General features: G+C 37.2%; 1 protein-coding gene across 2 annotated transcripts in view; it reads left to right on the top strand.

The window, feature by feature from the left end:
* Positions 1–12,429, top strand: part of LOC113034749 (contactin-associated protein-like 4) — an 81,057-nt gene that overhangs the window by 25,596 nt on the left and 43,032 nt on the right. For both annotated transcript variants that reach the window (XM_026189729.2, XM_080287618.1), the window contains 3 exons: positions 3,723–3,916; positions 8,619–8,766; positions 10,280–10,483. In XM_026189729.2, the coding sequence (XP_026045514.2) occupies positions 3,723–3,916; positions 8,619–8,766; positions 10,280–10,483 (546 nt within the window). The remainder of the gene's footprint in view (positions 1–3,722; positions 3,917–8,618; positions 8,767–10,279; positions 10,484–12,429) is intronic.

Genomic DNA, 12,429 nt, shown 5'->3' with positions numbered 1-12,429 from the left:
TGTCTGTCCTGACTTAATTTTTTCCACCTGCCCCATGTACGTCCCCATGTATGTCCTCCATGTGTGCATGCATTCTCTTTGTCAGATCATGTTGGACTTTTGTAGAGCCAAAAACTCAACAATTCACTTTTCTTTTTAAAACCTGCTTATGTGTCCTGTGTTTGGGTCCTCTCTCTCTCACCCAATACGTTAATTCTGATCTGTTCAACCTGAAAGCTTCAATTGCTACACACAGAAATTGCTGCAACATTCAAGTACAGACAAGATAACTTGCCATTTTTTGGATAGGTTTGGTGAGCTGCGGTATACAAGATTTGGACAGATGAGAACACCTTGGAAAAAAAAAATCAATCAAGCAGCTGATCAGACAGCCCAATTTTTTTCTTTTTTTCCCATTTCTATTAACTTATGATCGATCAAATGTCCACAAAGAACAGTACTTTTTAATCTTTAATTAGATCTGTCCAGTTTTTCTCAGCCTGACATAATTTATGCAGTGAGACTGACATGCTTGATGTCTTTTGTCCATTCCTTGCTTTTCCCCATTTCAATCTTTTCCCTTTTTTCCTCACATAGCAGAAATAATGGGAAAACAGACTTTTGTTAGCTACATGCAGCTAATTGTGAAGCTGTCACTATTGAGGCAATCTGGCCATGGCATTGAACACATCTGAACTACCAGATGAGGGTATTCAATCATCTGTCTCTTTGGACAAACATGCAGGGCCCAACTTTGAGGTCAGCTTCAAAATCCTAATGTGTAATCTCACTGTAATTAAGTAGAAAAGCTGGAAATCAAAATGATAATATCTCGTTTGGAGGGAAATTGATTCCTCGAAGAACTATCAGATTCTGGTTCCAAAAGGGTTGGCTGTGTGAAAGTAATATCACTGGCTATGCAAAAACATTTAACTTTTTCTACATTAAATTGGATTTGGGAGGCCTTTAATGTTCTCGGAGAAAATTCTGGAACTTCCTACTCCTTGAGAAGATACAAAGGATTAAGTGAGCAGAGCAGAAGTGATTTTTCTTTAATTTTTGCTTAAGTCTCAAACTCAAACTTTTAATTCTACTGATACCAAGTGACTCAGCGGGCTTTAATCACAGACTCAAAAGTTTTTCACAAAAAAGCAGACATTGCATTCATATATTTCTATTATCATTGTCTTTCATTATAAAAAAGAATTGTGCTGGGAAGATAATGATACTGATGATATTTGGTGATATCTGTATGCATTCTCCTAAATCCACATTTAAACCTTTCAATTCTGTGTATCACTGTACCTTACAACTCATCACAGGTGATTCTTCGTCAGCCATGAAAAATGTGATAACCATGTATGTACGGTGTTTATTTAGGAGGCTCTATACTGCAAAGACTGCCTGCTTACCTCTGCTTTCTGACTCAATTTAAACACAGCACTTACAATATCAGATCCCAGGACACTTTAACATCAGCTGTACCTCTTATTCAAACTGAGCTTGGAAAAACTGGATTTAAATACTTTGCTGCCTATAAATGGAATGAGCTACAAAAAACCCAAAACAAAACACAACAAAAAAACAAAGAACTATGGCGTAACATTCTCTAATTTCTCTAACAACAACAACAACAAAAACAACAACAACAATAATGAACAATAGATTTGTCAGCCAAAAACACACATATAATTGAGCACAAGCTGCTTTAACATCAGAACGAATTATAGCTGTTTTTGGTATAATCACACTTTCTCTATAAGGACCGTTTCCTTTAACCTTCACAAAGTTGTTCAGTGTGTTGAATAATATTTTTTATGCTTTGATTATAATTTCAGCTTGGCCTGGGATAAAAAGTGACTGATGCTGCACAATTGACTGAGAGTTACAGAACCCCTGAAGTCCAAAAAGACATTTAAAAAATATATTATGTGTTCAAATTATTATCTTGATAAGATAGTTGTCTTATGAGAACAAATTATCTTATTCAAACTGGGGTTGCTGATTCATCAAATAGGAAGTTGCTAAATATTGTTTTTTCTTACTAACAAAATACGTTTGAACACTTGTGTACTGTTTATATCTATAGTTACATTAGATATTGTTTTGTTTTTTACTTTGATGACAGATTTGACTTTTTCATATTATTTTATTTATATATTATTTAATTGCTTTACCCATTATCCTTAGTGTACAAGGACAGTTGTAGGCTACAGAAGACATTAGTGCAAAATATATAAATAGACATCTGTGAACAGATCCTCTCATAGGTTGTCCTCTGTGTCCACATATGGTCTAAAGATCAGTCATTACTGGGCAGAATAAAACAGCTGTCTATAAAGGACATGATCCTCCCATAGTTTTACTGCTGTTCTGACATTGTTTCTACTAAGCTTTCAGTGGAAACAACTTGTATTCACAGTGACAGTCACATCTATTAGTGTGGCAGATATATATAACAAGGTGTCTGCAAACATGGGAAACAACTCTAGTGTTGGTTGTCTCTTGTGTCTAATTGTGTTAGGTTTTAAATATCTCTTTGTGTTCATCTAGCGTTCTGTTAAGGACTCTAAATTACCTTTATTCTGAATAGTGCAATACAAATAAGTTTGACTTGACTTGCCTATGATTATACTTACACTATATGGTCAAAAGTACTGGGCCAGGACTCTTAGTCCTTAAATTATCCTGTAGTCACAACCTGCAGGATATTTTTGAGATAAAGTGTTAATGACTAATTTGCAAACAAATTAAAAGAAAAAATAGGAAAAAGAGTTATGAACTCTATAAGAAAGGCAGTTAAGTTATGAGCCAAAAAAATCAGATCTGCTAATGAGGGAGAAGCAGGATTAACAAAAGCATCTGTTTATAGTTTGTATACAAAAAACTTTTTTTTTTTTTGGTAACATCTATTGTTATTATCTAATTTCAGTTGAACGTGACCCAGTACTGCAAACATAAAAATCACCTTTTGGTATTTTAATAATTGCCTGTCAAGCTGTTTGTTTTTGTTTTTGCTTGTTTGTCAGTGAAATTGTGCAAACATGTCATTTGTTTTTCCAAAGGAAACATAATGAGGTAGAGGCCAAATAGAAAAATGCTGGTGCAGTGCCTTATAGCTTTCTTTAACATTTCTGACAGGAAGAAATCATCCTGGGAGGAAGAATTCTTTGATTTTATCTTGTCTTCACCGTATTATGAGCCTCTGCCATGTACGGTGGTAATATGGAGCCCATGAGCTCAGGGCGCAATTATTGTGTACTTGAATTGAAATGTCTTAGTTGCAGCTTTTATTATGCACAGAAAATATTTTAAGCCAGAGATTAAACTCTTTACTCCAAATTAAACATTAAAGAAAGAAGCTTATAAAGCATTTGCATTTAAGGTGCTTGTACTACAAAAAGAAGTTTGTTTAGTGAAATCAGTTTCGGAAGAACTTGCTCAAATTTGCCTGAATGCTTTTTTGTTCTTCTTAATTATGAAATTGTATTTAAAGCATTCAGCAGATGTTTTTGTATAGCTTAGTGCTTCTTGATACTATTTAATTTATTTTATTCCCCTTTGGTGTTCTTTTAGTCTTAACTTTCTTGAGAAAAGTTTAAAGGTATTGTACTGTCAAGGTTTAACCTTTTTTTTTGAAGCTCCAAAAAATATATAATGAGATAGAAAAGTCAACTCTCAATTCCTCTGGTTATTAAGGGTGTTTTTCTTTCCCTCCCCTCTCTCTTTTTCCCTCTGCCCAGGAGCTGGAGGTTGGTCTCCTCTGAGTTCAGACAGATATCAGTGGTTGGAAGTCGACCTGGGTGGGCGGACACGAATCACTGCTGTTGCAACACAAGGCCGCTATGGCAGTTCTGACTGGCAGACAGCCTACCTGCTGATGTTCAGCGACGCAGGGCACAACTGGAAACAGTATCGACAGGAAGGCAGTATAGGGGTGAGTTTGTTGTAATAGCTCAGAGTCATCAGAGTTGGAGGAAAGTGAGCCTGAAGCGTGACTAAAGAAAACAACATTTTCTGAAAAAATCAAGTAAAGGTGTTAATGTATTAAGGTTTCCATCATCTACAATTATGTGAACATTTTGAGCTGTGGAAATAGAGAACAAATCTAAGTCTTCAGGTGTTTGCTATTAATTTACTGCAGAGGGAGAGCATCAAGAGAGATTTAAAATGTGGAAGTCAAACCTCTAGTGTTAAAAAAAGAAAGAAAGAAAAATCAGGATGGTGTTTCATTTATTTAGTGTATTGGTTAAGTCAGGTTTTTTCTAATGCTAATCAGGAGAAGTTGTTTCATCCATCCACTGGTTATATGAAGTGGGAACAGCAGGCTAAGCAGGTTATTCCAGACGTCCTGCTTTCTAGGAATGCTTTCCAGTTCCTCCTGAGGGATCCCAATGTATTCCTCCGCCAGATATATAATCTCTAGAGCAGGTTCTGGGTCTACCTCAGGGTCTGATGGAGGTAAATATCCACAGAAAGACCCTCAAACTACTATAGTGTTCATGACCATTATGTTATTATTTACTGGTTATGAAGTTTTAATACTGTAACTATGAGCTTTATGATCTTTCGCCCTGCTAGCTATACTAACAAGTTGACTGCTAGTGTCACAACTCTAACTCCACATGTTCAACTCAGTAGTGAATCCGAATGCAGGGCGCAGGATCTATTGATTAATATTTGATTATTATTGGCTCCACTCACCACTGTCTTACTTTTTTTTCCCTCTTCCTCTTTTCCTGTCAGTCACAGAAGAATAACTCCTCTTTGTTGTCATTACATTTGCTTAAACAGAATCATGTACACAACTTCGACGGCAGTGAGTGTAGTCAGATGGAGCCCCTTGAGGGAGGTCAAGTCTCTGTTGTAGTTTAAAAGTTTGTCAGCCCTTGGGGGTCTCCCCACTGACCTGGGGCCCTAACAGTTTCTAGTTTTAACTAGTGGCAAATGGCGCCTCTGGGCACATATGAGACACCCTAATTAAATGCCTGAACCATCTCAGCTGGCTTCTTTTGACCTCTGACTTAACTGCACTGGAGATATTGCCCTGAAGCGGGAAAAAAATAGCATCAATTTGCCGCCCTGTGGGTTAACCACACGCCAAGACAGACACTAAGGTCAGGTGCAATGTGACCCAAGTGGGGTGCAGTGGCAGGGGCCTGGGGAGACTGACCAGCTGAATTGCAGACTGATTTTGGGGGATTTCGATGTGAAGGGAGTTACTGTTGAAAAATATAAAACATACATTATTCATTTTATTGTAAAATATATGCTTTTTAATTTTGTATTATATAAATATGTGTATTTAGTAAGTTGCCAAGCTTGCATTCCCTCTTCTGACCTGACCAAATTTAGGGGAACCAATTCTAAAAAAATCCCCTGCAGTGTTAATTTAGGTGACGCTGCTTTCTCGTCATTGGTGGCAAAGATCCAATGTTGTTTAATCTGCTAATATAACATCAGTCTTCAACACTAATTGGTAGAGTTAAAGGTTGGGTGGCATTTAAAAGTTTTACATATATATATATATCAATTTTGCCCTTGAGAATGTTCCATGTTATTTTGTAGAATTGATAAACCAATTTTTCCAGTTGTGGCAAGGACAGAAAAAATTACAAAGATTTTTATATTTTCAGTTATTCTTTTAAAGGTTTAAAAAAAAAATGCTGAAATTAAAAAAGGAGTCTAGAACCACGTGGAAAGAAACAGTGCAATGTCATGGCAGTGAAACTGAAGGAGCTAAATGAAATTCAGCTATTGTTACTTTCTTTCTTAAACCTCTGTGTTTTTTCTCCTCTATGTTCTGATGTCTTCTTTGGTGGAAGCAAGACTGAAAAAATTATGTTATTATAACAGCATTAATAATTTAGAAACTGTTAAAAATATATGACCGAGAGTGTGTTCTTAGGTGATCTTGGGCTTACATCCAAATGCATTGTCTTGACTAAAATGCTCGATCTAAAACAGAAATCTGTTGAAAGTAAGCAGCAAAAATATAAAATATCAGAAGTCAGTAAAGCAGATAGCTTTTCAGTCAACTAAATAAAAAGATCACCTTTCCAGGAGTCTGCATTTCATTACTAGTGATAATTTTGCTTGGCCAGAAACTGAATATTAACAACTACCTTCCAGTTTATTCAAATGTACAAAAGCCAAAGTAATTAGCATCGCATTTTCTGATCACTTTCTAAGATCTAACAACTTTTTGCTTAAACCACACCTAGTGGGTAATGAATCCCAGTCATGCTGATGCTGTGGCAAATAGCTTTATTTTAAAGATTAGGAGAGTTAAGACTTTCACAGCAAGGGTAAAACTAATGTCAGCTTAATACTCCTTCTGAGGGAGAACAAAAAAGACTTCTCACAGCTTAAGAGCTTGTTGATTTCACACACAGCATAAGTCGGTATAAATCTGTGGCATGTCTCAGAAGTCCTTCCAAAGCTCTGCATATTAGTCAGCCTAGTTTATCACGGCTTTCAGGGTACAGAGTCGACTGCTGAGCAGCTTCATCAGTCACAATTCCTCCAGGACCTCTTTTTCCTTTAAGCTTAGAGGACAGAGTTTGTGAGGCTGAGTGAAGCGCTCATTCTCCAATTTTCGCTCTCATCGTCTCCTCTTTCATGCTTCGCATCAGCTGTTATGGTATAAAAGAGCAGGTTGTGTTGGGGATGTATATACTGTTCTAATTAAGAAATACAAATTCTTTAAGTGTCAGTAGAGGTAAATTTACTAGATTTGCATAACATATTTTCATTTCCTTCTGATGCTGATTGTCTCTTAATTATTTTTCTGTTAATGTTAGTGGAGCAGATTTGTCCTGGTCTATGTTATGACTCCTGGATGTTCATTGACTTTGTAGGTTTAGTAGTGGTTAAAGTGTTCTGAAGCAGCATTCTGGCACCTTCAGTTCACAAGCAATTAAACCTTATACACAGAATAATACATATTATGATTTAATTAGTTCGTTTTTTGTGTGCTGTAGATTGACAGCATGGAGATTTCTTGCCCAGTAATAAGAAAATAATTACATCCCACAGCCCACTTACACCTTCAACACATCCCTTCTGTTTTCTCCTCCCTTGAATTTGTTCATAGTCAAAATGTAAATAAAGTCTTGGCCACAATTTAAATGAAAAAACGTTTCTTTTTTAAGAGGCCGGTCATTTCAAATGAAATTATTCAAGCAGCTCACATATCATCATATGTAAACATGGATGCATTTAGCATTTCTGTGCAGTTTGTCACAAAATGTGTCCTCTATCAAATTCACATTTGTTCTACATATTTGACACTTTGAGTGTCATCAGTGACGTTTAAAAAAATGGAAACTTAAACTATGCATATATTGTCTTGTTCATTTTAAACTACTGTTTGTAAATAAGTGATATCTAAACGTGTGTTGCTGAATTATGTTTGGTGCACAGAGGCTGTGGCATTCATGGTCAAATGTTAGGATGTAGATCAAGGGTATTAGATATGAGTCTATATTTAAGGTGATGATGCCTCAAAAAGCAGTGAATATGAGCTGATCACAACCAGCTGAAAAACCTACTGCTGCTCACAAAACAAGTTATTATGAAAGAAGTATTTGCTCCCTTTGGATCATCATACATATGTTAATGTAAGATAAAGATAACCTGAGTAATAATTTACTATTATTATTATCTAATCAAACCTACCTGGCACTTCAAACAAGGTCAAGAAGTCCAATGCAGTGATTTGAATTAGCGGCTAACCTCATGCTCCACACCCTCCTGTCAGAGCCTCGAGCAAGTGGGGACTGAATGGTTTGTTTAAGGGCTTTCCAGCTGGGCAGATGTCCTCCATGTGAAGGACGTTGCTCACTGAGCCATCCTTTATTTCCGCGCAGAGCTACAATTCTGCTGTTTAGGTTGAGTTTACAGTATTTGCATATTAATTAAAAATAATGATCAGAATAGGTACACAAAGTAACCTTTCAAGTGAAACATTTTAATTGAAAAGCACCAAGAGAGGGAATATTAAGAAAAAGCATAAGCACTTGTATTTTAGGAAAACAGACTAGGTTCTGCAATTTATAATGGAAGTCATTTACTTATTAAAAGTCTTTTACTTATGTCCCTGTTGGGTTCTGGGAGGGAGAAGAAAAGAAAAACAGTCAGCTAAAGGTTTAAAATGTACATAGAGGAATTTTAATGCATCACGTTAAGTCCAAGTTGAAGCTGAAACGCTAAAACAAAATGCAGACAGGCTGTTTTAGGATTGCAGAAGTTAATAAATGTTATTCTCCACGGACCACATGTTTACCAAAGCATTTAACGCACATAAAACTACAACTACTGCTTCACAAATCTAATTTTCTACCTGATTGAGAAACCATTCACCAGAAACCTGGCCATATCTCAACAATATTCCCTCCATTAGGAGAAAAATCAAACACATCACTTCTCACAGATACCTTGGGGATAGTAGTTCAGCTTCAATGAAGAGATGAAATGTTCATTTTCTGTAAGAATCCTACTACAATAAATGTCCACAGGAGGAAATTTTAGTTATCTTTGTAGTGTCTCACAAACAAAAGATGAGTCGACTGATGCATGAATGCAAATTCACAAAACCAGCTAACTGTGATTTTATGTCTTTGTTTGTTTTCTTTAAGGCATTTGCAGGTAACAGTAATGCAGACAGTGTGGTTCAGCATAAGCTACAGCACCAAGTGATCGCTCGCTACGTCCGCCTGATTCCTCTCAACTGGAATCCAAATGGTCGGATTGGACTCAGACTGGAAACCTATGGATGTCCTTACAGTCAGTTTTTGTTTTTCAGTACTTGTTTCTCTACACTTACAGACATTAACTGAAAGCATGACAGTAGATTAGACACTTAATTTTGTTTTTGCGTCTTGAAAAAATTATATAACACTTTGTATTTACTGTATATTCCTATTTGTGTGACTTTGAAGCATATTTTGGGGGTAAAATACCAAAATGGTTTTTTTTCAGTGTCTCTTTTCATTTTTTTTTTTTGTTATGCTTAGCATCTAATAGGGACAGGTTTGCATCATCTAGCCTTGTGAGAGGGTTGGACATCAATGCATTTGTTAACCAATTTTTAGAATTAAACAATAAATTTCATTTCTTTTACCTTTGGAACCTTACCAAAGATTTCTTTCCTCAAAAGGCGTAAATAAAACAATGTGTACATAAAACAGGGGATGTAAATGTACCTTGGGGGTTGGTGAAGAGGCGGCAGATCAATGCTGATTACAGTAGAAATGAGCCACAGGTGAAACAGACAGTAGGAGCTCACCAAACACCTGCTCAGAGGAAGTGTTGATGGAGAGGGTTAGGGCGGAGCTATGGCCATGCTGGTTCAGCACGGTGTGAAAATATAACCTTGCAGCTTTACTGTTAATGGTGTTGATGCTAATGGGTTTAATTAGACTTTGACATGTTGCTGGCAGCGCGCAAACGTTTTGTGACTTTTCCGCACAACTCTGTAACTCTGTAACTGTATGTGATCTCCCACTTTGTAAATAAAAAAACAAAAGTCTTTCAGATCCCCAAAGATTTACCCCACATAAGGGCATCTTATATGAGTTCATTTTATTTACTTATTAAAATCTTATATGATTAAGGAATTTAAATTAATTTTTCAGTTGTTTTTTTTGTTTTTTTTTACCTGCACTAACTTCAGTGTACACACTTTGGTAACAGTGGTAGAAAAGAAGATTTATGTAAAGCATATAATATACCAGCCCTGACAGACAAACTTTTGAACAATTTCAAGGCATATTTTTTTTCTGGTGCTTTCAGCCTTTCTGTCACTTGTAGAAGTTCAAATGCATTGGATCCAATAACTCATGTGTCTGAGTTGGCGTTTCTAATTTGACGCTTCAATAGAGACACTGTAGGCTAGAGATTTGTGTTCTTAAGCAACACTTTCACCATTAGTGTATAATTTTCTTCAGAGTGACATGAAAGCTGCACAGTGGTCATTAATCTGCTTTCTATAGTCAGACATCATTTGAATATTAGCTTCTCTTCTTCTTTTATTGATGCTTAAATATTAATTTGCCTTTGGGAAGCGTTTACTGTAATATTTTATATGTATATGAACACTGCAGGTAGAAGATGAAGAATCCAGAATGTATGTTTTGCAACAGAAAATTGCAAAATGTGCAGCATATCAGATGGGATTTCTGGAAAGCAGGGTTGCATAATTAAATATTTAATGAGTGTAATGAATTATAACAATTACAAGCATCTGAGTCCAGGGTAATGATTTTGTGTGTGTGTGTGTGTGTGTGTCTTTTTAAAGATTCTGACGTGTTGAGTTTCAATGGCCAAAGCAGCCTCATCTACAGGTTGACTCCCAGGCCGAGGCAGATGTCCAGTGAGAGCATCAGCCTGAAGTTTAAAACCCTGAAGAACTCTGGGATACTGCTTCATGCAGAGGGACAGAACGGGCACAGCCTCACCTTGGAGTTAGAAAAAGGAAAACTTCAATTGCTCATCAGAAAAGGTACAAATCTGAGGTTTTTATTTATGCAGTGTGGAAACTGCCTGTGCTGCTGTTTTTATTGAACAAACTAAAAGAACTAACAAACAATTTGTTGGTGAATTACTAGTAGCTATAAAATGAAAGTTGTGTTGACATTGCAGCATTTTCTGGTGGATGTATTTCTTGAACATTGCTTGGTCATCATTGTTATTAGACAGAGGGGTTTGTGTATATGCATAATCTTACACCTGTTAACTCTTAGATGAAAAGAGCAAAGACTTCCCAATAATAATAATAATATAAAAACATGAAAACAAATTTCACTACAAGGGAAACCTCACTTTCAAGGTCAGGGCTTATCATTCAAGGTCTACTCAACTTTACAGCACTCCTTGAAGTTTGTGGATTTTCATTTATGCATAGCTCTCTTAAGTTCTCACCACAGCATTTCAGTTGGATTGATGTCTGACTTTGACTAGACCATTGCAACACCTTGATTCATTTTCTGGGAGATCCCTTTCTTCTGCAGAAGTGAGTGGGCCTTAACGCCCACTCACTTCCTGGGCCAATTGATCTTAGTAAATCACATGATAGGGTAGTTGATAGGGTAGGCTAGCTTTCACAGTGTGTTCACCCAAAACTAGGGATGGGTATCGTTTAGGTTTTATCCGATACCGGAGCCAAACTGGTACTTTTGAAACGGTGCCTGTGCTTAAACGGTGCTCAAACCGGTGCTTATGGAATGGAGAACACAAAATTGGTCCAAAAACCTCTCATGTTCAGCTGTTTTCCACTTTTTCTTTGGTCATTTTAGCCTTTTTGGCCAGGGTGACGGGAGTATCTGCCATCAAACAAGAAGACAGCTGCATGTAACTATGACGGTGTTTGCTAGTTCACCTTACATGCATTAATTTAATAACGTGGTTAGCCTACTCAACGTAAATTACACATGAACAACATTAAGCCACTCACCCAGAGAAGAACGGCTGCTGCTGCCATCATCATCCGTCATCATTTCTGCTACACTGGCAGGGCTAGGGGCCAGGACTCTCCTCTTTGGGTTCTTGGGGAATGTTGCTAACTCCGGGACTGATAACAGGCACCACACCCGCAGTAGATGTGCTGCTAAGTGTGAGGTCTTGCAGCAAGCTATCAAATACGTGCATTTCTCGGCTTTTAAAAAAACACTATGCGTTGCCGGGTGTTTCATCAGATTCGAGGTGTTACCTCCTTTGCACAGTATCAGCTTAAAGCACTTGTTGCAGGCTGCTGAGTTTGTATCTTTTACTGTGAAGTACAGCCAGACTTTTGACCGCTTTGCCTTGGGCATTTTTAATCTGTAGCTCTGCTCTAAAAGAACGTACGTACCTGGGTCTGCCTACTATCCTTGGAAAGGGAAAATGATTGGCTCGAATCAAAAGTGTATGACATCTCAGGGAAAAAAAGCACCAAAATAAAGCACTGAAATGTGCGCTGCTTTTCGGTCTGGTTACTACCGTTTATGTCAGAACACCGGATACCCATCCCTAGCCGAGACCTTGGCTGATTGTGACCCACACCCGTTTTCACACCTTGGCTCATGTGATTAGGTAGAGGATCAACAAGGGGTCCATGACCCATTCTGTTATAGATTTGCTAATGTGCTTGGGCTATTGTCCTGTTTCATGACCCAGTATCATTCAAGCTTTGTCTGGCAAATAAGAGATGGAATCATGTTTGAGTCTAGAGTACTTTGATACTCAGAAGAGTTCATGGTCAACTCAATGACAGAAAGAAGCCCAGTTGGTATAAGGTGCTGATATGCTGTGTTTGGTTTTCACCAAACCATACTTGTTCAGTCTTTTTCTAATTGCAGTGTTATGATAACTTTAGAGTCTGAGATGTAGTTTGTCTTGCAGTTTATCTGAAGCATTGCATTTTCTGACTTTGAGGTGAATTTGCTAGGACACCCACTCCTGAGAAGATTT

Source organism: Astatotilapia calliptera, chromosome 13 (genome assembly GCF_964374335.1).
Source record: "Astatotilapia calliptera chromosome 13, fAstCal68.1, whole genome shotgun sequence".
In the NCBI taxonomy this organism is placed as follows: Eukaryota; Metazoa; Chordata; class Actinopteri; order Cichliformes; family Cichlidae; genus Astatotilapia; species Astatotilapia calliptera.
The sequence above is the reverse complement of the archived record's forward strand: the minus strand, read 5'-3'. Positions and strand labels throughout refer to the sequence as shown.